The 26052-nt window shown below is 43.7% G+C and overlaps 2 protein-coding genes across 10 annotated transcripts in view; both read right to left on the reverse strand.

Annotated features, from left to right (window-relative positions):
• The window catches only part of LOC129832052 (lissencephaly-1 homolog A), a 61516-nt gene extending 60087 nt beyond the window's left edge, over positions 1 to 1429 (reverse strand). For 2 of the 4 annotated variants that reach the window (XM_055895789.1, XM_055895785.1), the window contains exon 1: positions 1189 to 1325. The gene's annotated coding sequence lies outside the window, so the exon portion shown is untranslated. The other 2 variants (XM_055895787.1, XM_055895788.1) reach the window with 2 other exon arrangements.
• Positions 1430 to 2059: 630 nt separating this feature from the next.
• LOC129832055 (clustered mitochondria protein homolog) lies at positions 2060 to 26046 on the reverse strand. 6 transcript variants are annotated; one of them, XM_055895793.1, is made up of 29 exons: positions 25685 to 25774; positions 24577 to 24727; positions 21096 to 21263; positions 19914 to 20104; positions 19465 to 19636; positions 17920 to 18063; positions 17564 to 17703; positions 16851 to 17005; positions 16490 to 16615; positions 14625 to 14772; positions 14182 to 14274; positions 13509 to 13943; positions 13010 to 13269; positions 12202 to 12728; positions 11405 to 11506; positions 11054 to 11154; positions 9223 to 9375; positions 8959 to 9021; positions 8575 to 8816; positions 8342 to 8426; positions 8007 to 8160; positions 7502 to 7641; positions 7308 to 7388; positions 7086 to 7211; positions 6777 to 6898; positions 6572 to 6665; positions 6287 to 6421; positions 6028 to 6101; positions 2060 to 5870 (listed from the first exon to the last, which is right to left on the reverse strand). In XM_055895793.1, the coding sequence occupies exons 4-29, from the start codon at positions 20079 to 20081 to the stop codon at positions 5729 to 5731; spliced, it is 4182 nt and encodes a 1393-aa protein (XP_055751768.1). In that variant the 5' UTR covers positions 20082 to 20104; positions 21096 to 21263; positions 24577 to 24727; positions 25685 to 25774; the 3' UTR covers positions 2060 to 5728. The 6 variants fall into 6 exon arrangements, with proteins under 6 accessions (XP_055751768.1, XP_055751770.1, XP_055751771.1 ...); XM_055895795.1 differs by lacking the exon at positions 24577 to 24727; XM_055895796.1 differs by lacking the exon at positions 21096 to 21263.
• Positions 26047 to 26052: the final 6 nt, after the last annotated feature.

A 26052-nucleotide genomic window follows, 5' to 3' on the forward strand; every position in this document is an offset into this window, starting at 1 on the left:
CAAATGGTAGTTTTCCTTCAACTCCTCTTTTTTTCACCAATGTGCTCCACCCTTATTTTTATAAACTGAATGCATAAATTCAGACTTAGGTCATTCGTGAAACAGAGCCAACTTGCAGTGAATGATTTCTGTAAAAACGTTACCGGTCTAATGTAGAGCCTTGCTGATGACAGATCACAAAACGTTGATCAAAGTAGTCCAGTTGACTGGATGTAACGTTATGGATGGAGTAGGGTAGCCAGTGGCTACACAGGAAACATACAACTAGCTTGGTAGCTAGCGGAGTTAAAAAAGGTATCAAAATGTCAGACCACATCTATTGTTTCACATGACATTCGGCCAATACTAGGAAAATAACATATTTAGACTTAGCTAGTTACTTACTGAATAGCTGTCAAAATAAATTAAATACAACCGATTGTATACGCCCTTTTCCATTATTGAACATTCTAAAATCGTGGGTAACGTTACCTAGCTAAAGTTATCTAGCCTGTCACAAAGTGTTCAAGCAGATAGCTAGATGTCGTTTTACACTCGACAACACCACACATTAGTTGGTAAGTATTTGTAGACGGTATGTTTAACTGTCTCAATTCATGACATATATATATATATATGATCGCCAGCGATCGCAAGGTAGACTAGACTAGAGCGCGCACGCTAGCTAGCCTCACAATTCGAGTGCGAGTTGAAGTAATGAATTTAACTTCACCAATATACTCTGCAAAATAGAAGTTAAAGTTAACTAACTAACGTTACATCGATAAAAGATATTGCAACAAGTCTGTGCATAAACTCGTTTATTAGGTTAGCTACCTACACACATAATTTATTATTTCCACTGTCTGAACAACATTAGTTAGCTACCTGGCTGCTTTGTAGTGAGCTGTAAAGTTGATATAAAATTATCGAATCAATTTGATCAACACTTGGAAAAATAGGTGCACGTTAGAATCAAATGGTAACTTAAAGCAGGTTAATAGGTTACTTACATGCAAATCGACCAGTGCCACTAGTTGGTTAACACAGTCATTTACAACTCTGATGACCAGCTACCCACTGCTCCAAGCGGCCTGTCCGCCATTTTGAGACATAGAAAGGAGGCGCAAAAATTACAGCCACATCGTCATTTTCCCCACCTAGCATTTCTTCGATACTCAATATCTGATGCAAAATAATTTCACTTACCCTATAGTTTCTCCTGAAGACCTTTAACAAGTTTGGCCAGTTAAAAAAGCCAAGAGGATGCTTTTTGTTCCAAAATAAGGGACTTCTGATCTCGAGTTTAAAGTACGCCGAATTGTCTCTCTACCAATCCTTGTTTTACTTACCGCAGTTGCCTTCGGAGTCGGTGACGTGCTTGCGTTCGCAAACTGACAAGCGACGCGCGCGTACGCCTTCGATCACAGCCCTACTTAAATAAATATGCACTTGCAAACACCCACTGATAAACTACTATAATTTTACTTAATAGCTGTAAACACTCACTATTTTTGACAACACATAATTAGTCAGCCTCTGTCAATGGTGTCATTGACGCCTGTTTATAGTGGATACTCAGATTCCAGAATGTTATCAGAATTTGATCCCTCTTGATGACGTGCCATAGGTCTATGAATTACTACTGTAACATTTGTGTGACAGGTACCCTGTAGGCTAGCAGAGATAAGCAACCAGTCGTTACAATTGAAATGCATGATAATGATATGACTGCATCTAATTGCATGTCCAAGAATGGCACAGCGGTCTAAGGCACTACATCTCAGTGGTAGATGCGTCACTATTTCGATTCCAGGCTGTATCACAACCGGCCGTGATTGGGGACATAGGACAGCGCACAATTGGCCCAGTGTCGTCCAGGTTAGGGTTTGGCTGGGGTAGGTCATCATTGTAAATAAGATTTTGTTCTTAACTGACTTCCCAAGTTTAATAAAGGTTAAATAAATAAGTCAGATAGCTTGGAATCATTTCAAACATTTCAGAAAAGTTTGATTACGGCAGATCACATCATCTCAATCTAAAATGTAAATGAGTAGTTATTAAAAATCCAAGCCAAGTGTTATTTGCTAGTTTTCTTTATTAATTTTAATACAAAAGCATACTCAAGACCAAAAATAATTAGATTGTTATTTTGTAAAGAGCAACAGACAGGTACCACACAGCCAGGGACGTAGACTTTAACACTAGAAATGTGCAGAAGAAATTTCATCAGTTCAAGGTAAGAGAGAAAACAGAAGAATGAAACCTCAAACTGACCAACCCTCGTTGAGTTAGACAGCCAGCTACACTGAGGTGATAGGGACCATATTTGCACTGTCTTTGCCCCATATGACCTATTTTTCTCCCCACTAGACGAGAGGGTAGAGACAAGCCCGCTCAGTGTCAGTGCATCTATGAAATGTAGATGGTCAGAGCCTTCTATTTTTCTACGTAGTAAATAGACAGCTCGATTGGTGGTTCCTTGTGTGCTATCTTAGAAAATACACATTTTTGTATCAAATTGGGAAGAACACGAAATGGATGTGTAAATGTACAGAATAGCAGTATCATATGTGCGACATCGGTTAAGTGCTGGGAGTCATTTGAAGAGCTTTAAAATTAGATTAATTCAGTAGGGAGTGACAGACCTCCAGTTTATTTTATCAAAGCTGAAGACATAGTATAATTTTGTCAATATTAAATATTTTCATTTCCAGAGCATTGAAATTACATATTGCTTCATCTTATGTAAACCCCTTGGTTTGTATGGATGTAAGTCCTTTAAATTCTGAATGTCTCCAAATGTTGAACATCTAAAGAACAGTCAAATCAGTTTCTCACGCAATTACTTGAATGCATCAAGAGGTATATTATGACGCAATTAGAACAGAATTGCAGCTGAACTCCAACAATAATTAGTGCCTTTGTGATTAAATAGAAGTAGCATGATTATGATCCATGGTAAAAAAAAAATGATGTCTCGAGGCAGACAAAAGTATTTTTGATCACTCTAAATGAGTTTATTCTATCAGAAATGGCCAAAATCTCATACAGCAGTCTTTTGTAAAGGTTCTACAAGTTCAATGTTCATCAAGCAGTAGTCTTTGAAATTTTTCGGGTTCATATCGTCACAATTTCATCAAATACTTTTTTTCTTTCCTCAACGTCCAGTGAATGAGAAGCATATGGAATAGTTACACACTAGCATTGAGATATGCTTGTGAACATCCGTATGGAACAAAATTATTTCACACGAATAAATCCTTCTCATTTGTTTTTTAAGTACTCTAGAGCACCACCCCATGGCCACTAAGTGTAATGCAAGACAGGACTGACATTCATGGAGGAAGTTGAACCTGAGAAGGAAATGCAGATATACATATTTCAAAAAGGAAACCAATGATATCCCTATGAAAAACATGAGCAAAAATTAAAAGAAACCAGAAAAACATGTTAAAACGTTTTGAAAAGTATAAATAGGCACAAATCACACAAAATTCTATTGTCCCAGCTTTTTAGGGGCATAATAATCAAGAAATTCTTACAGTAACTGTTCCCTCTCTTGGCAACAGCCTTTCACTTACAATGACAGCAGTTTGTGCAGCCACACAAGTGCAGCACTACAAAAGGATCAGTTCCAGCATCATTTCTATTGCTTTAATCACATACATTTAGACACCGCAACAATTTTTAGAAAGACATTTGCAAGGGAGGGTCGTACACAAGCGCACACAAAACACACACCTCGATCAGTCGTCTTCTTTGGTATATTGAAGAAGCCCTTCTCAACGCACTTTTGGTGTTGCTGTGTGTGTATGCATTCAGACAGACAGCACTGGAAAGTGGACTCAATACTGACGAGGAAACTTTGTTTATACATCGCCTGCTGTGGCCCGATTTACTGTCAACTTGTTGAATGGGTTTACCAAACAATGGAAACATAACAGTTTACTATTTTGAAACAGACAAACAATTAACAAGTCTATGGCCATGGTTTAGTCTATCGAGTGATAGGGAGTTTCTCATATACCCACTTCATATGAGCAGATTTACAACATTGCTGGCCAAGAATGTTACATGAGAATGGAAGTTTGCATTAGCCGTCCCATGGTTTTACCATGGCTTCGTTTACACGGGCAGCCCAATTCTCATCTTTTTGCCACTAATTGTTCTTTAGACCAATCAGACCTTTTGCCAATAATTGGACAAAATATCTGAATTTGGCTTCCTGTGTAAACACAGCCATTGCATATAAAACATTTGGAAAGTTGTGTCTTACCCAACCTAGTCATTATACTACGAAGCTGCAAGTGTCAAATTCATCATGGCCATATCTTATTCCTTCTCTCGGACTACAAACACAGAAACAAAAACATACATACACATATACTTTCAAAGTGGAAAAATAGAAGACTGGACACATCTAACATAAGAGACCTATATAGGTCTACTGCTCAAGCCATAGTTGTATGTTTCATATCTGTATTTCCATCAACATTGATCAAATACCTGTCTAAACCCCATAGACGGATTTATTTATACATCTTTTCCACTCATATTTTCTATAAAAACAGACATGGCTTAAAGGTAGACTCAGTGAAATGATGTTGCCACGAGCAACACCGCAGATAATGCAATGAGCGAGGCGCTTGACTTTGCTCCCACAGTATCAGCGCATGGGTTCGCTTCAAACTGTTCGAGTGTGGTAGGTACGGGACTAAAACAGTGGGTGAGTTTAGCCTTGTGCTTCAACGCTCCTAGTTGTTGCGGAAATTGACCCACTACGCCGTTTACTTTGTACACCTACATCATATCGCTGACTCTACCTTTAAATTAATGGATAAATGACAGACCTAAAAATGGCGTCTCCCTCGTTTCCATTTTGCTTTTACAAAAAGAAAATTGTACACAAAAAAAGGTGTAACAATCAAAAGATTGATTGAGAGCATACATGCGTCACTGTCTGTTTTGCTGCGATAGAACCAACGGACACAGCAGCAACTCATGATAAAACCATGAAATACAAATACATTTTGACTGACCATAGGGGACACGAAAGAGTAAATGGGTGATTGGTGGGGAGGTTTAACAAGACTAAGCAAGAGAAGGGAGTTTACATTTTGTGGCCCAAAACATAGAAATCTCTCAAATTTAGTGACTTTAATCTCACCTAGCATACAGTAAAAAAAAAAAAAAAATCCCCTGAGTTTTGGGACAGGGTGTCAGATGTTATTTTCGAGGCAACGTGGGGCCATGGTGAAATTGGAAGTTGTAGTTGCCTCAGTGGCTTTTTCAGGAGTTTGAGGTGTAAAAAATGGTCCTTGGGTAGGGGGAACAGTTGGTTGATGTGGAGTGGGATGAACAGTGGATAAGGCTCTGGTAATACAATGTCATGGTCGTCCTTGATCGCCTTCTCACACACTTACACAGTAGCAGATATCAAGTTTACATTCGTTCTGCTTCTTTACCAAAGCTCTCGAGGCCATAGGCTTTCAGACTGAACATGTTAACATGGATTCTGTATTCTCCTACACCTGTATATACTGTAACTCCTGCTCTGTTACTCCTTGAAGTTCCTCTTATAAACTCTATACATAGATGTTTCTCTTTGTCTGCCCCTCACCCCTTTTGTTATCATTGTTGATTTTTAGACAGCTCAGTTCTCGGGTCCCCATGCTCATTCAAGAAGATGGCAGTTGCATCACGTCCTCTCCCTTGCAGAAAGTAGTGTGGTGTGGAGGGTTTGACGTTAATCAACGTTAACGTCCATGGGTATTTTGTCCTCCAGCTCTAGTGGACTATCCACAGTGAGATCCTCCATGCTCTTCCCTGACTCCTGAAGCTGCTGCCGCCGCTGGACTTCCGCCTTCAGGTTCTCCAAGTCCTTTTGGCTGCAGAGTAAATGGGTTAGGATACCACAGGAGTTAATGTTGAGCGCTGACACATTTATATTTTTAAGAGATGGAATTCCACAGGGGTCAGTAATGGGTCCTGACAGGTTTCTATTTTCAACTCAAACTGTAAAAATAAGGTGCTACTTCACTTTACCTGAGGGGTATAAAGATGATGCCGTTGATGATATTGAGCTGCTCTAGAACACTGGCCATACTGGGAGCTGTGAACTGGAAAAAGTGGTGGAACACAACAAAATTACACACTGTACTAGGAATCTAACACCCACAATACATTTGAAAGCATAATCTACAGACGCAGGTATGCTATCATCTGGGGACAATACAAGGCCCTTTGATTTTGTCTTACAGATAAAAACCCATATGAAAATATAGCTAGGCCCTAAGCCACATACCTTGAGTGGCATGATGCTGGCGTTGGAGCCGTTCTTGTAGATCTCGTTCATGGTTCTCTGCAGAGCCACAGCCTGCTGTGTGAGGTACTTCAGGTACTCGGAGCTCTCTTTAGTCTTCTCGTGGGCCTCTCCCACCTGAGGGGGGATAGAGGGGAAGAAAGTGAGAAAGAGACCTTAAAAACTATTATCAGTTGTTGGTAATCTAGCACATTCTCATTTCAGCAAATGTTCTTAAGCCACTTCTGATGAGAGGACGTGTAGAGCTTTGTGTACTGTAGCTTTAACCTGGTTTTTGTAGATGGTGTAGCCCTCTTTTTCCTGCTGGAGCGCAGAGCGGAACTCTGCCTTGCTCTCGTAAACCCTTGCAACCAGATGATGACTGCAGAAGAACATTTGATTAGCATTAAATCAACTGAAGATAATACAAACTACAGTATAGAACAGCAAATCAGTTATAATACCGAAATTGATGTTGAGTCACTCAAGTTACCTGAGGGCTACTTTGAGGGAGCGGGGTCCATGGTATTTGGAGTTGATGGCCAAGGCGTTCTCCAGGAACCTCAGAGACAGGTCGTACTCCATTACTCCGTGCAGCACCAGGCCAATGTTACTCTACAGGAGGAGACCCAGGATGACAGGGAGAACAAGTGTAAGGAGAACTGATTTAATAAAGGTCACAAACACACCTCAAAGAGTTACACAAAAATGGTACATAACTTCAGAGCTAACATGGTGACATATACACCCACAGGATGGTTTCAATCAAAAGAAAATAAATGAAATACTGTGGCCCACTCACATCTAGAAGCGCCATTTCGGGGTGGTCCTCCCCACACACCATCAGCATGAGGTAGCGAGCACGGTACAGCAGCTTCAGGGCAGTGGACAGCTGACCGTTGGCAAAGCAGTACAGAGCCAAGTGCATCTGGGGAGAGAAAGCAACCAGACGCATTTAGAAACAGTAAACATGGATTGAAAAACAACCTGTCTTCAAAAAACAGAAATTTTCCTGGGTACGTACATATTCCTGGATAGTGTTGGGGTGCTCGACGCCCAGTACTCTCTCACTCATCAAGACAGCCTTCTGTTGGTTACTGAGAGCCTGTGGACAGAGAAGACCACAGTCAGGACTGTGTCACTGGTATTGCTGTGGCCATTTGTCATCATGTGTCAGAGGAATATCAAAATGTGTGTAAAATGTCGAAAGCAGCACACCTCGTGGTGGTCTCCCATGATGTAGTTGAGGCGAGCCAGCAGACGCAGGCAGGCACAGATCTCTACGTGCATGGCCCCGTACACGTTGTTGAACAGGTTCAGAGCCTCGTTGATCAACTCACAGCCCTCCTTCAGGTAACCTGCACACAGAGACCTTGTTGACAAGTCAGGCTTCCACAATCGTTGTACAGCGCAACAGAAAGCAATGTGAATGGGTTCAGAGAGGACACTGAATGTAAGTTGCATGAATATCTGCATGGTTTGTATGGGGAGGAAGGAAACATTTCTCCTCAACTTTCCTGTGTGTGTTGCATGTGTGAGTAGAGTTTAATTTACATATCTGTCTCTAGCCCTAGGAGGAACCATGCTGACTCCGCCTAGCAGGACTGGTACCCACCTCACCTCGCTGGACCTGTTGTGTGTGTGTGCATGCATGTGAGTTGCATTATAAGTGTGAGTAGTGCTGCATGCTGATTGAGGTCTAGTAGCCTCATGCTAGCCTGACCTTGCTGGACCTTGGCCTGTCCACTCTGGAAGAAGTGGAAGGCATCGGAGGCCTTGGGGTTGACGTGCTTCACCACAGGGAAGATGTTAAGGATGTCCTCCTCTGTGAAGGCAGGCTTGTGGCGACTGTCAAAGTTATACTCCTTTATCAGGATCTAGAAACGCAGAAGACACAGGAAGCGTGTTAGAAGGGAGAGGGTTAAAATACATTTTGAATTACAATTTGACCCCTTGCCCCTACTCCCTAGGCATTTCTGTAAATCTGAAGGTATTGGACAGATGTATACAATATGTTGAACATTGCACCTAATCGAAATAAGGATTGATGGCAGTTACCTGAATGCCAGCTTTGATGGAGATTTCTCTGAGCAGGGTGATCTTCTGAAGGCCGTATTTCTCCACTACCTGGTCGGCATTCTCGCTGTAGAAAGATGCATGTTTTTAGAAAACATACACCAACTTTAACCCGAGCACACTCACCCAGTGCAGGCTGAAGTGGTAGCTTGTTAGCATAATGTGCTAACGTCAAGCCTACTATTGTGCCAACATCAATCCTAATTCCCACCCACCAGTGCAGGGTGAAGTGGTAGTAGCTCTGGGCCTCAGAGACGATGTTCTTCCACAGCTCGCTGGGTGTCAGGCTGGCCCACGCAGTGTTGTCCCCTCCCCCCGGGACGCGGTTACGGCGCTTACGGTTCTTGCGGCGCGACACGAGCTCGTCGGCAGGCAGGTGTGCCACGGCATCGAAGGAGGACAGGAAGCAGTTGAGGAAGTGGCTGACAGCGGCGGAGAGGGCCGACAACTCAACACCCTGGGAGACGGAGTACATAGTCTATTGTTCTCATATTTAATCAATTTCAAAGGGAGACAAATACATTCTATGATAAGCAAGTAGGGGTGACAATTCCGTGGTGCAAAAGATCAAAGATCTGTGCTCGAAAAATAGCACTCACCTGGAGGTATGTCTTGAAGATATGTTTCGCACATCTGGTGATTAACTCACTGATACCTATTCTCTACAGAACACATACAAAACGGTTTAAGAAAAAGGAAACAAGCTGACTGCAGATTATGTATTGTCCTGCACTCTGTCCTGCAATGTCTGCAGTAGAAACAGAACAGTATAGAAGGTTAGCATTATTAGCATAATGATATCCTTGCCCTTCATTATAATTCTCCTCAGTCAGTCCTCAAGATCGTATAGAGGTCAGGCTTACATAGAAGTGCTCCAGCTGTGCCTTGGCTGGGGTCTTGTCCACGAACGCCAGCACGTTGCCTAGGTAACGCACGTTGATGCCCCTCTGGTGCAGCGCCTCGGTCAGCGTGGCTCCATCCATGGGCAGAGCACTGTGGTCCAGACAGTCCTTTACCTGGAGTGAAAAAAGTTAAGTAAAATAAAAATTCAATAAATTCCCGCATACAATGTAAGAAATTAAAAATGACCACACCCCCACCACAAAATACAAATAACCAAAACAAACACACCAACCCACAACACCCACAAATAGCTAGACAAACAAAGGCTAGTGATACAGTGATGTAAGCAAATAAACTCAGCAAAAAAAAAAAAGAAACGTCCCTTTTTCAGGACCCTGTCTTTCAAAGATAATTCATAAAAATCCAAATAATTTCACAGATCTTCATTGTAAAGGGTTTAAACACTGTTTCCCATGCTTGTTCAATGAACATGCACCTGTGGAACGGTAATTAAGACGCTTACAGACGGTAGGCATTTAAGGTCACAGTTATGAAAACTTACGACACTAAAGAGGCCTTTCTACGGACTCTGAAAAACCCCAAAAGAATGATGCCCAGGGTCCCTGCTCATCTCCGTGAACGTGCCTTAGGCATGCTGCAAGGAGGCATGAGGACTGCAGATGTGTCCAGGGCAAAAAATTGCAATGTCCATACTGTGAGACGCCGAGACAGCGCTACAGGGAGACAGGAAGGACAGCTGATCGTCCTCGCAGTGGCAGACCACGTGAAACAACACCTGCACAGGATCAGTACATCACATCTGCGGGACAGGTACAGGATGGCAACAACTGCCCGAGTTACACCAGGAACGCACAATCCCTCCATCAGTGCTCAGACTGTCTACAATAGGCAGAGAGAGGCTGGACTGAGGGCTTGTAGTCCTGTTGTAAGGCAGGTTCCCACCAGACATCACCGGCAACAATGTCGCCTATGGACACAAACCCACCGTCGTTGGACCAGACAGGACTGGCAAAAAGTGCTCTTCACTGACGAGTCGCGGTTTAACTGATGGTCGGATTTGCGTTTAACGTCGAAGGAATGAGCGTTACACCGAGGCCTGTACTCTGGAGCAAGGGATCGATTTGGAGGTGGAGGGTCCGTCATGGTCTGGGGCAGTGCGTCACAGCATCATCGGACTGAGCTTGTTGTCATTGCAGGCAATCTCAACGCTGTGCGTTACAGGGAAGACATCCTCCTCCCTCATGTGGTACCCTTCCTGCAGGCTCATCCTGACATTACCCTCCAGCATGACAATGACACCAGCCATACTGCTCGTTCTGTGCGTGATTTCCTGCAAGACAGGAATGTCAGTGTTCTGCCATAGCCAGCGAAGAGCCCGGATGTCAATCCCACTGTTGGATCGGAGGGTGAGGACCATTCCCCCCAGAAATGTCCGGGGACTTGCAGGTGCCTTGGTGGAAGAGTGGGGTAACATCTCACAGTAAGAACTGGCAAATCTGGTGCAGTCCATAAGGAGGAGATGCACTGCAGTACTAAATGCAGCTGGTGGCCACACCAGATACTAACTGTTACTTTTGATGTTGACTCCCCCTTTGTTCAGGGACACATTATTCCATTTATGTTAGTCACATGTCTGTCGAACTTGTTCAGTTTATGTCTCAGTTGTTAAATCTTGTTATGTTCATACAAATATTTACACATGTTAAGTTTGCTGAAAATAAACACAGTTGACAGTGAGAGAGCGTTTATTTTTTTGCTGAGTTTATGTTGTAATATAGTGAAGGTAATGACTGCTTGTGCTTGGTACGATGTTGCTGCCCTGAAACTTACCAGAGACGGGATCTGACAGGACACCAGGAAGGCTCCAGCATCCTTCAACAGCTGCTTCTGTTTCTGAATGTCATCCGCACTGACCTCAGGGAAACGCACTCCTGGGGGAGAGACATCAGCATTGTTTTTGGGGGGGGGGGGGGGGGGGGGCAGCATAGCATGCAATAGTCTTTTATTACGCTTTAGTTTCATTGAATGTGAAAATAAGGCAATTCCTGTGAAGTGCTTTGGAGGTAACAGCAATTGATACCAAACAATTAGTTTTGTTCAGCAGAGCCAGCTGCCACACCAAACCTCTCCTAAAAGCACTACGTTTCCCATCATCCACCACCATAAAGTGACAGTTCCTACCTGGAGAGAAGATGTCTGGGTTGAAGCGGATGTCGAAGGAGGTGTTGCTGATGGAACCCACGGCCTTGCAGGCATTGAGGATCACCTCTCGGCTTTTAGGGTCTTGATGGAAACAGGTCAGTGTGGGGTTGGAGAGATCAGGGGAGGAAGAGAGAAGTTGAATGAATATCAATATAACAACTTTCCTGGGCAACAAATCAAAATTATATGGTTTAAGTTCCCCAAAAATCACTACTATCATCTTTCCTCAAATTGACATGCAAGTCAATTTGAGTTGAAAACCACCACTGTTGCAGATCTTAGTTAAATAACCACAAACCACCTCGTCATTAGAGCTATTATCAAGCAGGCAGTAGGGCCAGAGACCAACTACAACCATCCCACACACATGCAATGATCACACACAACCAGGGTTCTTTCCTTCTTTCTGAGTCACAAACCCTTTGATTGTCACACCAGCTAATGAGAAATCAAAATGGAGAGATCTGTGGTTATAGGATTGCTATATGCCACACTGCTAGTGATTTTACTGGGGTCCATGCTCCCTTAGGAGGCTAACAACTGGACAGGGACAACTAGCCAGGTGGAGAGATGCAACTAAGACACCAGCATTAAGAAGCCTTCTTAGATATCTCCTCTTCATGAAGATGGCAACATACAGATGAAAAACCACACATACACACACCATTCTAAATGCATGTCTATGGTGAAATTAAAAGAGCCCTCTTCTTTAAATGCATTTCTCCACCGACTGGGTTTCCCCAGCCTCTCTTTACCCTGCAACAGTTTGGACGTACCGATACCGGATCCGTCTTCCGCGGCTAAGGACTCAGCCAGCTCTTTCGCCTGGGCTAAGCCCGGGATAATATCCTCAGCCTTACCCTCCAGAGGGCTCTCGCACTCCCCGTTCTGAATTGCTTTGGCAAAGGGCACCAACGGCCCATTGGTGGTCACAGTGGGAACCACATTATCCTCTATAGGGGTTGCCTGGGAGGCATTAGTGGTTGTTGTAGCTGAACTGTCTGTTTCTGTCATTGGCTCTGCCTTGGGGGCTGCTTCTGTGGCGGTGGCTTCTGTTGCTGCTGCCTGAGGGGCATCAGAGGTGGAGGTGGTCTCCGTCTGGACAGCGTCTGAGTTGGCGTCAGTGAGGGTTTCTGTGGAAGTTTCTGAGGACTCGGCCGAGGCATCGGGGGTCTCTGTGGAGGGCAGGGTTGGAACGGCTGCCCCGGGGCTGCTATTCTCTGTCAGAGTGGCCAGCTTGCGCTCCTTGTTGGCTTTCTGCTGCATAAGCTGGAGCGCTGCCATCTTCATGAATAGGAGGTATCTGAGGAGTATAGTACAGAATCTTTATTATCCCTGAGGGGGTAGGACATAGTCAGTTACGTGAGCATTCAAATCTGCACAGACCCAATCATACACTAAAAAGAACATCTGATGACCATCTTGAGGGACATAACCAGTACCCTATCTAAAGCACACAAACCACCAAGGAAGAACATAAGTAACCACCAAAACACAGGTATGTAAATGTGAAAAGTATTGTCTCCATGCTATTCCCACGGCACACACACAATTAAGACGCCTCCCTAAAGCGCTCTACGGTACCTGTGCTCAACGAAGGCCTCAATGAGCTCCTGTCGGAGGCAGGCCAGACGGTGGCGGTGCTGGCGTGGGAAACCCTGTCTCACACTCTCAGGGGAAAGCTCCTCCCCTTCCACAGGCAGGAAGTTCAGGTCAGGGGGGAATGTCCTCAGAAGGTCCAAGATGTAGTGGCGTCCATCGTTGCCGATTATGCCCTTACACTCAACAGAGGAACACAGCTCCATGGACTCATCATTCTCATTCAGTACATTGTGTCTCTGGACCTGGGGGTGGGAGAGTCAGTCATTATGACAGAGAGAATGTGATAACCACAATATGGCAGGTTTGTGGCATGGCAGTGATAAACGTTGAATGTCTGTAGGCCGGTGCAGTGACAGAAAAACAGTTCAACAAAAGATATTGAAGTTTGCTTACTTTGTAGTGACAAATAAAGTCAATCCCAAACAATTAGCAGACTTAAAAATAAAGCATGAAACTGGCATCATCATCATGATATCCTCACCTTGAGTGGTCGACTGGTCCTCTCCAGAAGCTCCAGGTACTTCCCATGAGACACCACTGTCTTCCCAAAGTCGATAGACCCGTAGATAACGCTCTGCTCCTGCTCTCTCTCCAGAATTCCAGGGATGATCGACTGGGCCGTGACACGGTAACCCCGATAGTCCACCACCACTGTCCCCAGGGTGTACAGCCCCTCCACGTCTACGGCCCCGTAAGCCCGGACACCGTTGAGGTCGTTGGTGGGAGCAGCGTGCGCTGCAGCGTCCCCGCCCAGCTCGCGGTAGTGGTCACGGACGTCGAAGCCCAGGGAAAAGAAGATGTTGTTCCAGATGAACATCTGCATACGTGTCTCCTCGCCAGGATTGATGGCCATCACGTTGCCGTCGATCACCGCCATGGAACCGCGAGTGGCAGCAGCCGCAAAGTCACTGTGGACCTGGAGAGAGGAGGGTTAGAGAGTGAACGTGTAAGGATGCAGAGGATGGAAGGCAGCGTAATAGTCTGCACACTACAGGATATAGACGGAAACAGATAAACAGAGCTGAAAGGAGGGTGTTTCAAGAGGAGAATCGATGACCGAAGCTCACTAGCGAAAGCAAATAAGCGGGCCAGAGTGCAGGAGACAGAACACGGGAAAGCAGTTGAGCTTCAACTACTGCTGTAGGCTGGCTCACCTTGAAGATGGCCCTCTCTCTCAGCAGGCGATCAGGCAGGTTCTTCCGGGCCAGCTCTCTGGTCGTCTGCAGCTCCTCATTCCAGTCTCGTGTCTGAATAAATAACAGAGACGCAATGTTACACAAAACCAAAACAGAGTATTATAGGTGTGTGTGTGTACCTGTCCAGGTATGTGTTCCTCGTAGCCTAGGCACGAGGTGTGTGTACCTGTCCATGTATGCGTTCTTCGTAGCCTAGGGTCGAGGTGTATGTACCTGTCCATGTATGCGTTCCTCGTAGCCTAGGCGCGAGTTGTGTGTACCTGTCCAGGTATGTGTTCCTCGTAGCCTAGGCGCAAGGTGTGTGTACCTGTCCAGGTATGTGTTTCTCGTAGCCTAGGGGCGAGGTGTGTGTACCTGTCCTGGTATGTGTTCCTCGTAGCCCAGACGGGAGGTGTGTGTACCTGTCCAGGTATGTGTTCCTCGTAGCCCAGACGGGAGGTGTAAGCGTCCTCAGCTCTGACACAGTCCATGGTGTGGTCCACCTGGGGGGCGGTCCAACTGTACACCTGGAAGGGTGTGGCTATCCTCTCAAACGGATGCCGCTGAACCCTGCAGCCAATCAGAAACCAAATTAGCCATGAGTCACAGTGGGAGTATTCCCCAGATATCAAGAAAAACAACCTGTCTAATATTGTTAGCTCTGAAAAAGAATATACACACACACTACCGTTCAAAAGTTTGGGGTCAAATAGAAATGTCTTTGTTTTCCATGAAAACATACATGAAATTAGTTGCAAAATGAATAGGAAATATAGTCAAGACGTTGACAAGGTTATAAATAATGATTTTTAATTGAAATAATAACTGTTCTTCAATTTGCAGCAATTACAGCCTTGCACACCTTTGGCATTCTAGTTGTTAATTTGTTGAGGTAATCTGAAAAGATTTCACCCCAAGTTCCTGAAGCACCTCCCACAAGTTGGATTGGCTTGATGGGCACTGCTTGCATACCATACAGTCAAGCTGCTCCCACAACAGCTCAATAGGGTTGAGATCCGGTGACTGTGCTGGCCACTCCATTATATAGAGAGAATACCAGCTGATTGCTTCTTCCCTAAATAGTTTGGAGCTGTGCTTTGTGTCATTGTCGTGTTGTAGGAGGAAATTGGCTCCAATTAAGCGCCGTCCACAGGGCATGGTGTTGCAAAATGGAGTGATAGCCTTCCTCCTTCAAGATCCCTTTTACCATGTACAAATCTTCCACTTTCCACCATCAAAGCACCCCGAGACCATCACATTGCCTCCACCATGCTTGACAGATGGCGTCAAGCACTCTTTTCATTTTTTTCTGCATCTCACAAATGTTCTTCTTTGTGATCTGAACAACTCAACTTAGATTCGTCTATCCATAACACTTTTTCCCCCAATCTTCCTCTGTCCAGTGTCTGTTCTTTTGCCCATCTTAATCTTTTCTTTTTATTGGCCAGTCTGAGATATGCCTTTTTCTTTGCAACTCTGCCTGGAAGGCCAGCATCCTGGAGTCACCTCTTCACTGTTGAGATTGGTGTTTTGCGGGTACTATTTAATGAAGCTGCCAGTTGAGGACTTGTGAGGCGTCTTTCTCAAACTAGACACTAATGTACTTGTCCTCTTGCTCAGTTGTGCACCGGGGCCTCCCACTCCTCGTTCTATTCTGGTTAGAGCCAGTTTGCGCTGTTCTGTGAACGGAGTAGTACGAGATCTTCAGTTTCTTGGAAATTTCTCACATGGAATAGCCTTCATTTCTCAGAACAAGAATAGACTGACGAGTTTCAGAAGAAAGTTCTTTGTTTCTGGCCCTTTTGAGCCTGTAATCAAACACACAAATGCTGATGCCCCAGATACTCAACTAGTCTAAAGGCCCGTTTTATTGCTTCTTTAATTAGCACAACAGTTTTCAGGTGTGCTAACAATCGCAAAAGGGTTTTCTAATGATCAATTAGCCTTTTAAAATTATAAACTTGGATTAGCTAACACAACATGCCATTGGAACACAGGAGATGGTTGCTGATAATGTAGATATTCCATTAAAAATCTGCCGTTTCCAGCTACAATAGTCATTTACAACATTAACAATGTCTACACTGTATTTCTGATCAATTTTATGTAATTTTCTTTTGCTTTTCTTTCAAAAACAAGGACATTTCTAAGTGACCCCAAACCTTTGAACTGTAGTGTAAAATTCTGATATAATTACTAATAATTGTATGCTTATCAGTATGTTTTCCCCCCATTACACAGAACTAATAAAAAGCACAGTGCATTGTGGATAGTGTAGACCACTTACCTTTTCTTCTGCAGGGCAGTGAAGTTCTTTTTGAAGGCAGGGCTTATCTGGCTCAGCAGCTCCACCAACGAGTGGCTGAGGAAGCTGGGGTTGGCTGGCTTAGGGTTGAAGGTGTAGGTGGTCGACCTGGAACACAACACCATGGTCATCGCTCATTATGGTCAACTTTCGCCCTTGGACAGTTAACTTTTTCACCAAACCTAACCATGCTTGCTCTGATAGTTTCCTTTCACACTTTCCAGTACAGTTCCAGCAACTGGTGGATGCGTAATAATCCCAACACAATACAGCTTGGCTTGGCTCAGTAGCATGAAAACAGTATGCGGTAATTCTAATGGGAGATAAGGCAAGCCAGACTCACTGGTTGAGGTAGAAGCCACGTGTAGAGGCGGTGATACTGATGTGTCTCTCCTCAACAGTCACCATATACAGGTACATGAGATCACCATGCATCTTCCTGTTGCCAGGAGGGGGGTTCCAGCCACTCATAGTCAGGACCTTCAGGCACTGCATGGGCTACAGAGAGAGGCGGAATCAGATATGGACATTGGAATGTGACTTATGACTTGTGGATATTGGAAAAGGTCCATAGACTGATTACTTCATCTGCACTTTATGGTGGTAAGGATATAATATGACCCAGCCAGCTGATGTATGCTGGTTTCAGTCAGTGCACACTTCACTTTTAACTAATCTTACCCTTTATTCTACAACCATGTTTACTTATTCTAGAAAAAGTGTACTAGTGCCAGGCTTGAGTAAGTCTGGCAAATCATTGTCAGCTATGAAAAAATAAATGGCTCCTACAAGCAGATCAAAGGTTGAAGCAGAAACCAGTAACTACAAATGGACAAACTCCTTGAAGAATGTGACATTTTTTGAACTGTCAGACAATGTCAGAGATAAACATTAATCTTTGTAAATGAAAAGGCATTAGAATGATCATGATTAGCTTGCTGACAACACCAGGTGTGTGGGTTTTGATTCCTGCATGGGCCACAAATATGAAATATGTGTCACTACAAACAGTACGTCTCTTTGGATAAAAGTGTTTGCTAAAATCATCATAATTACCATCATTATTACCTTCCAGTCCTTGTTCTGTGGCTGGAGAGGCAGCAGGGGGCGCTCTTTACTGCCAGGCAGGATGTGTTCTGGAGGGGTACAGTCTATCTGCTCCAGCTCACTGCCCTTCTTCTTCCGCTTACCACTGTCTGCAGAGGAGACGATAAGGTCACAGGTCAGACTGTCGCATCTTGACCAAAGATGTTTTATAGCCTGCTGCCGAGGACACATACACATTAATATGTAGTACAAAGGTGGCTGGATACCTCAGAATACCGACTGAAATATCACTCACCCCAATTCTCACTGACAGACCCACCCAAACGCACGAGCAAATAAACAAATGGGTACGCAAACACACACACCTCCCAGGTCCCCATCGGTGAAGACGCTGAGGAAGGAGAGGGAGTTGCAGTCCACTCCGTTATAGGCATCCGACGGGTCCAGGCCTTTCAGCAGGTCTCTGATGTGACGCACGTGGATACGGGCCTCGCGCACTGTGTAGGGCTCTGGAGAGAGACAGAGAGGATAGCCATTTCATTATTATTGAGGCAATCTAGGGACAGTCTACAGCAGGCCTGGGCAACTTCCGTCCTCAGGGGCCTGATTGGTGTCACACTTTTGCCCCAGCTAACACACCTGACTCCAATAATCAACTGATCATGATCTTCAGTTAACCTCTTGACGCTAGGGGTCAGATTTTTTTAATTTAAATAACGTTCCCAAGGTAAACGGACTATTGCTCAGGTCCAGATCGTAGAATATGCATATAATTTAGAGATTAAGATAGAAACCACTCCAAAGTTTCCAAAACTGTCAAAATATTGTCTGTGAGTATAACAAAACTGATTCTGCAGGCGAAAACCTGAGAAAATCTAACCCGGAAGTTATTATTTTTTGTTTTTTTATCTGTGTTTCCTGGCCCGTCTTTCTTCCATTTAAAGGGGTATCAACCAGATTCCTTTTCCAATGGCTTCCTCAGGCTGTGACCAGGCTTTAGATATAGTTTCAGGCTTTTATTTTGAAAAATGAGCGAGATTTTTCAAAAGTAGTCAGGTGTCCTCTGATTAGTTCTTGCGTGCGAGAGGGGTAGCGCTCCATTTTCTTTTTCTCTCTTATTGAATAGGTTACGGTCCGGTTGAAATATTATCGATTATGTTTGTTAAAAACAACCTGAGGATTGATTATAAAAAACATTTGACATGTTTCTACGAACATTACGGATACTTTTTGGAATTTTCATCAAACGGAACGAGGCTGTGGTTTTCTGAACATAACGCGCAACCCAAATGGTGTTTTTTTGTTATTAAAGTAATATTTATCGAACAAAAATAACATTTATTGTGTAACTGGGAGTCTCGTGAGTGCAAACATCCGAAGATTATCTAAGGTAAGCGATTCATTTTATTGCTTTTCTGACTTTCGTGACCATGCTAATTTGGGGCTAGCTGTTGTAGCATTGATTGATACACTCACAAAAGCTTGGATTGCTTTCGCTGCAAAGCATATTTTCAAAATCTGACACGATAGGTGGATTAACAACAAGCTAAGCTGTGTTTTGGTATATTTCACTTGTGATTGCATGATTATAAATATTTTTAGTAATATTTTGCGCCCTGCAATTCAGCGGTTGTTTAGGAAAATGATCCCGCTTAAGGGATCCGTAGCGCAGAGAAGTTAAAAATGCAATTAGTTTAAAATCAGGTGTGTTTGCTAGGGATGGGGGAAATTGTGACACCAACCAGGCCCCTGAGGACTGGAGTTGCCCAGGCCTGGTCTACAGTCGAGGAGACACTCTAGGAAGGGAACTAGGAGTAGATCTTACACCTAAACAATCCTTAGGCTTTAAGATCAATAAAGTCTAGGACTAGGGGTTGACTTTAGAACATACCCAAAACACCAAGTCCTACCTTCCACTACTTTGAGCAGGGAGCCCTCCTGCAGGCCTTCGATGGATTTGAGCTCAGCAAAGTTATCCAGCACGTTGCTGTCCAGCTGCAGGGAGAAACAGGTACGATGGCAGGTGTCCTCACGGTCCATCAACACCTGGTGGATCTCCTGCACCATCTCCTGGGGTGAAACCTGCGGGAGCGGGCAGGTTTAACGTCTTATAGCAATAGAGACTGACAGTGTATGGTTGTACAGCTAGTCACAATTTGGTCCCTATTTGTACACCTTGTCCCTAACCCTTCAATGTTGGCAGATCTGAAGCCTCTGGATATGTATAAACAGTGTGCTGGTGGAGCTTCCACTATATTACTTACACCTTACAGATCTGTAGACGTCAAAGGATTAGGCGGGTCAAGGGGTAGTGAGCAAATTGGGACCGGCAGTTGGGCTGTATAAGTATGTACTGTACCTGGAGGTCAAAAAGCTCCGTCCCGGGTGCTTGGATCTTCACAGTGAAACCTGTATCCTGAATCACAATCACTTCCTGTTCGTTAGAATCCTCCCCACCGTCTGTGTCACCAGCCCCATCCTGCTTGGACTCCTCCTCCGAAAGATTGTGGGCCCCACCCCCATTCATCACCGCTGTGTCTACACTGTGCCCTGTGATTGAACAGAAGGAGAGACGTTCAACATAGCTTGTTATCTGATTGGACAGACGGGTAGAGAAGGCGTTGCCATGGCAGAGTGACACATATCCAAATTAATAAGGATAATAAGCCTACAGTTAGCAAACAAAGTAGTGCATGTTGCCAGATTAGATTACTCCGGAAGGGCATTGTCTACAGTGCCAAGTTGGTGACTTACAGGATCCAAGGAGAACAATAGGATCCAATTAGCACAGAAAACAAGATCTCCAGCTTTTGCCATGTGGGGCAGAGGTATACAGATTACCATGGTCTGCTTATCTCAACCATCACTCGGATTATTGTACAGAACACAAAAGCTAGTGGTTTGCCTGGTGCCTTTGGCCTTCTCCACATAGGGCACCAGACTCCCAAGGTCCACAACAAGGAACTTTACTATAAAGTCTGAAAGGAAAGTAGAGCCAACCACACAACTCCTCCCCTCATCCTTGTGTATGTATCCATCTCCTCTCCATCTCAACCTCCTTAGGGGCCTCACTGGCACAAGGCAAATGAGAACGTGTTCTCAATTTGCCTACCTGGTTAAATAAAGGTTAAATAAAATAAAAAATAAAAAAATTGTAACTGTGGAAAATGCCTCTAGCTTTAACAGTGGTGTTTCCTATTTACCAGTTTTATTTTTATATTTAACTAGGCAAGTCAGTTAAGAACAAATTCTTATTTACAATGACGGCCTACCAAAAGGCCTCCTCCGGGGACGGGGCTGGGATTAAAAATAAAAAGATAAAATATAGGACAACATAGCAAGGCAGCAACACAACATGGTAGCAACACCACATGGCAGCAGGACAACATGGTACAAACATTATTGGGCACAGACAACAGCACAAAGGGCAAGAAGGTGCTGCTGTTAAACATTTTTTTTATCATAAAAAAGTAGCCAAAATAATATTGTCAAACTCATTTGAATGGTGTGGGTTGGGTTGCCAAGAGGAAAGGCTACATACATAAATATCAGCTAGTGGGGCCTGCAGTGTGGAAGGGCTGTTTTCTCTCCCAGACAACTGCAACCAGCGTGCCCTTGTTCAACGTCAAGGGTAACGCAGTGTCAGGGTTAACACGTTGAGGGGGTGGTTGGGGGAGGGTAAACAGCTGGCGTGGCGGTAGGGGGAAATCTACAGTAAAAGAGAGAGCAGGCGAGAGAAATTTAGAAAAAAATATAGAGAGGGGGATAGAAATAGAGGGGGGGAGGGAATGAGGGAGCGAGAAAGAAAGAGACTTGTCACGCTCTGAATACCAAACACAACAGCCTTGGCCAATAACTGGTCAACGTTACGAGAGAAGACAGACTTCTAAAGAAGAGCAAGGAGAATAGACTTGAACATACAATAGGAGCCAAGGGATAATGTTTCTGTAGGTCAGAAGGGAGGTGAAGGGATCAACTGTTTTTTTTAGGAACAGGTTCAGTGACCTGTGTCTCCAGTGACTGCTCCTCCTACCTTGTTGTAGAAGCAGACAGATTTGATAAGGTTACACCAGTTACTCGGTCTCTCCCCTTGGGGGTCCTACTTCTGGCCTGATCCAAGTCACTCTTCATCGCTCCATTCATTCTCCCATCAATGCCCCAGCTATTGCATTTTCTTAGAGTGGTCACAAACACACAGTGGGAATCCTTTCGGTCATTCAAGGCCCTCTGCTTTATTCAAGATTCAGTTTTCAGCTCAGTTTGACTGTTTTTGTAACTTGTAATTTAATGAAAATGTAAACAGTTTTAGTTTCTCACGTAGAATTGAGAAGGTAATGGAAACACCTGCAAATAAGTGTATATGAATGCTGGCTGCCAATGATATCCAATCTGCACTGAGAAGGCAAGAGTACAAGAGAGCCAGTACCAAGAGTACAAAGTGCTATACAGCATTATGAACGCTGAAGCAATCATGTAGCCTAATAATTGCAAAACAGACCCACTTGGCCCTACAGCAGCAGAACAGAGCACGGGGGGTGAGGTGATAGGGTAGGGAATGGGGTCCAATATTACGCAACCTTCTGCATTACTCAACTTTTAGCCAAACTAAACTTGTTGAGGTTGAGCCTTCATGTCACTGTGTGTAGTGTAGACAGGAGAGATTCATGTTGTTGGTCACAATTCACATATGAAGAGGAAGAGGGCAGCAACAAATTACCATTATCACTACAACATTTTGCCAAGGAGCCAAACCCTTCAGAGCTGCAGTCTATTAGGGCATGAAGATATGGAAGGAAGGGAAAGCAAAATCTGCAAACTGCCGTACTTCTGTCATACATATTCTGGCCTAGGCTTTGCCCATTTCAATAAGAGATATTTATCTTAAAGAGTGTGACAACCACAAGACCAACCTTAACCAGAAGAAATGGAAGACATTTTTTGATTATTATACAAGAAAGCAGCTCAAACCCTCCTTAACATGTAAATCATTGAGAGGTGTGGGGAGAGGGGAGGGGCAGAAGACCTCCAGTTTGACCAGCATTCAGTTAAACCAGTTGGACAAAACACAGAGTTAGGTCCCTGATAGCGTGGACGAAAGAGATTAATCAGGCAAATAATAGAAAGGAGTGGGCTACAAGAGATCAACAATCATTTAATAATTTCCACGAGGTGTGAATGTCGTGATCACTACTAACGTTCTTGTTCAATCAAAATTGCGAAAGACCACTAGGCCAACTAATCCAGAGAGCAAGCCACTAGTCTCCAAGCTGCCCTGTCTGTTGTAAGCTGTTATATCTCTGCTCAAGGTTTACCACAGACTGACCGCGTTTCTTGCTTCGACTAAAGATGAATTAATTCGCCATCCACTTGACATGGCTGACCTACAGACCATGGGCTCAGGGCAACAAGAAATCCAACAGAGAACATTTGGGGGAGCAAGGCTTTTTTTTTTTTTTTAACAAAGCCCAACATAGATTTATTACACCACAAGATGGCAAACCTTATTTTGATACATTGATAGAGAGCAGGGAGGGAAAAGCTTTCCTGAAGAGTCATGCATACATCTTTGCAGGGAGGTCTCATAACCAGTCAAATGACTCCTCTGTCCGAAGCATGTTGATGTGTTTTAGAATGGGTTGTTATGTGACCTCAGACCTGAGGGGTGTACTACAAAGCAGGATCAAGGATTTAGCCAGCTAACCTTCCTAAATATTCTGATATAACTTTATATTTTTGAGAAAGATAATCTTGAAATGGGCATGGTCAAAAAAAAAAATGTTTTCATGAACAAGCAAATCAAGTCATTTTGGGTTGCTTATCAAAGTTAGCTGGCTAACTCATTTGATCCTGCTTTGTAGTATACCTCTCTTTGTTGTGATTACGAAGGCCTGAGGTTAGTAAAACGTTACAAGAGATGACATGGGGCTAGAAGGGAGGGTGTGGAGAGTCTGGACAGTGACATGAAGACTATAAAGATCACCTCTTGACACTTGAGGAGCATTTAAGCCTCTTTGGTTACAATCACTAACATACCCTCTCAACCCCCATCAGTCTGCCATGTGCAGGCTGTCACAATACTGTCAGTACTGCAGGATACACAGCTCAGTGTCTTGGTAGTTATCCAACAGGCTCTAATTAAGCCTAAGGCATTTATCCAGTCCAGCAGGCTTCTCTTAAATGAGAGGTGAGTTGCATTAGAAAGATGATCAAGGAGGTGATAGTATCTTGAAGTGTTGATAAGAACAGGAAAGTGGTTTAGGGGTAAATAATGATTTTGTTGGTAATGATAATTTCTTACCTATGGAGTTGTGAATTAATCTTAATAGCTGACAAACGTTGCCAACAGACAAAAGCTCTATGATGAACAAACACTTTGTACATCAATATGAACTTATATTCACTTGAAGAAAGCATGATGGCAGATGTGCTGCACAAGGAAGGCTCTAGTCTAGGTGTAGGCTAGCCAATTAAAAAGATGCTTCTTCGTCCAACAAATACTGATTGGTACATAAATGTGTTGTTTGTCTCAAAATAATTATCTGCATAAACAAATGCAAATAATTGATTAAACATAACATACCTACAAATACCTGGAATAAAGAGTTGTATTCTGATACAAATTATATGTTATTACACATGTCAGTCGATGGCTGTGACAAAATGAGTCCCTACTATCAATGAAACAATCTGTACAGATGCAAGTACAGTGGTCGCTCAATAATTGTGACAATGATGAGACCTATCCAAAGTGTGACAGCTGAACTAACTATAGTGTGTGTAAAGTTATAGTCGTGCCAACACAGGCGTCTATGCATGCAACTCAAGGTCCTGTCAAATGTGACACTGAAAGCTGTGGCATTGTCGTGAAAGCTGCCTACGGTTGTGTAATTTCAACAGTGGCCATACATTCACCAAACCTATACCAGTAGTACGTCATGTGACTGTCTCGACCATCAATACTTTAAATGATGCGAGCGATCGGTGGCATACAATGAATATCGGTTTGTTTAAACGACACTTACCGGCTTTATGACTCAGAATGTATCAAGTACAACCTTCTCTCACGGTGCATGCACCATTACTATTGTCAAAGGGCCAGCTTCCGCTTCCCGGACGAGGAACAGCCAACCTCTGGTTCTGAACAGGAGTGAGGCCGAGGAGGTATCACGCCAACTAACGGAGACATTGGTGATCTGGTCACAACAATAGCATGCATTTGATGGACTAAGTGAAACAAATACGTTTCTATTAATATAAAAACGGCGTGTGAAATTATTTCACATCGATTAGAACCCTCTGTTCTCTAAATGTGCAGTTCCACTGAAGGTGACCTTCAGTCCATTCGTTCTTGCATGCAGGTACAGAACAGCTGTGGTCCCATGTGCGTAAGGTGCTCGCACTACACTGTTAAGACACTCATGACTATTTCTATAATCACATTTATATCAACCATTTTTCTTAAACAAGCCAGCATCGCCGCTGCCTGCGTTGCTACTAGCTAGCCAAGCATGGCTAACTAACTATTTCTATGCTAGCTAACTTTAACTAGCTACATCAAGTCAGCTACACAACAAGGGTTGTCCTTGTTTGTCATACAGCTAATGAGCTAACTAGCTAGCCGAACATCTCACCTGGCTACAATATTCTCATTATATAAATACTTGAGTTATTTGATTGTTAGCCAAACCCTCGTGATATAGCCAGAGCTAACCACTTAGCGACATGCTAACGTTAGTTTAGCCAAAACAACTACTAACGGTAGCTAGTTCAACAGCTCAAACAAGCTTAAAATGGCTGGTGTAGCTAGCTGTCATTGTTGAATTGAGAATTAACTCATCTTGGTTATAGAAAACTGTTTCGAATGCTGAGGCCCATTGCTGCATTTCCAGCTAGTTAGCAGACTAATCAACTCAGTGACAGATGAGATGACTAAGTTACTTTGAATGAACTCTGCATCTGTGCAGTTAGCTAGCTAACATTACTATGTGCACACTTTCATAGTTTACAACCGATGCCGCTGCTAGGCTAGTTAACGTTAGTTACTAGTTATTCAGCTTGGTACAGCTTTAACATTTCGCTGGATATTCTCTATCAAACTTGATAACTACGTAACGTTAGCTAGTTGCTTACCACAAGGGTCCTTGTGTGGTGCCTTTGTAGTCTCTTTGCGGTCTGGCGTCTCTCCTACAAGATCAACTGTGTTAACATTACAGTTGGGTACTGACGCCGGGATGTCATCTGTCTTGCTCACCATTATTTGGAAGCTAGTTAGTCAAAGGTGGCAACAAAAATCCGTTGTTCAAAATTGCTATGTGAATCTGTTAAATGCTCCTTATTTAGCTAACGGGCTAGCCAGCTACATGCAGAGGGTACGATCTTACAAAAACAAGTCTACAGAGGAAGGACAGTCAACGCTGAACCATGGCAATCACACGTGGTTTCTCCTCCTCCTGACCTCTTTGCGTTCTTTCCCACCCCCCAAAACACAGACAGAAGAA

This window comes from Salvelinus fontinalis, chromosome 33 (genome assembly GCF_029448725.1).
Source record: "Salvelinus fontinalis isolate EN_2023a chromosome 33, ASM2944872v1, whole genome shotgun sequence".
Lineage (NCBI taxonomy): Eukaryota > Metazoa > Chordata > Actinopteri > Salmoniformes > Salmonidae > Salvelinus > Salvelinus fontinalis.

Excerpts from the sequence above, each read along its gene's own strand:
- LOC129832055 (XM_055895790.1), bottom strand. The coding sequence starts at position 25,808 with ATGGTGAGCAAGACAGATGACATCCCGGCGTCAGTACCCAACTGTAAT. Across the intron at positions 8,161-8,341 it reads CCATCAAAGCTGGCATTCAG|ATCCTGATAAAGGAGTATAA; the intron begins GTAACTGCCATC and ends CTGCGTTTCTAG. Across the intron at positions 7,642-8,006 it reads ACAGGCCAAGGTCCAGCAAG|GTTACCTGAAGGAGGGCTGT; the intron begins GTCAGGCTAGCA and ends CTCTGTGTGCAG.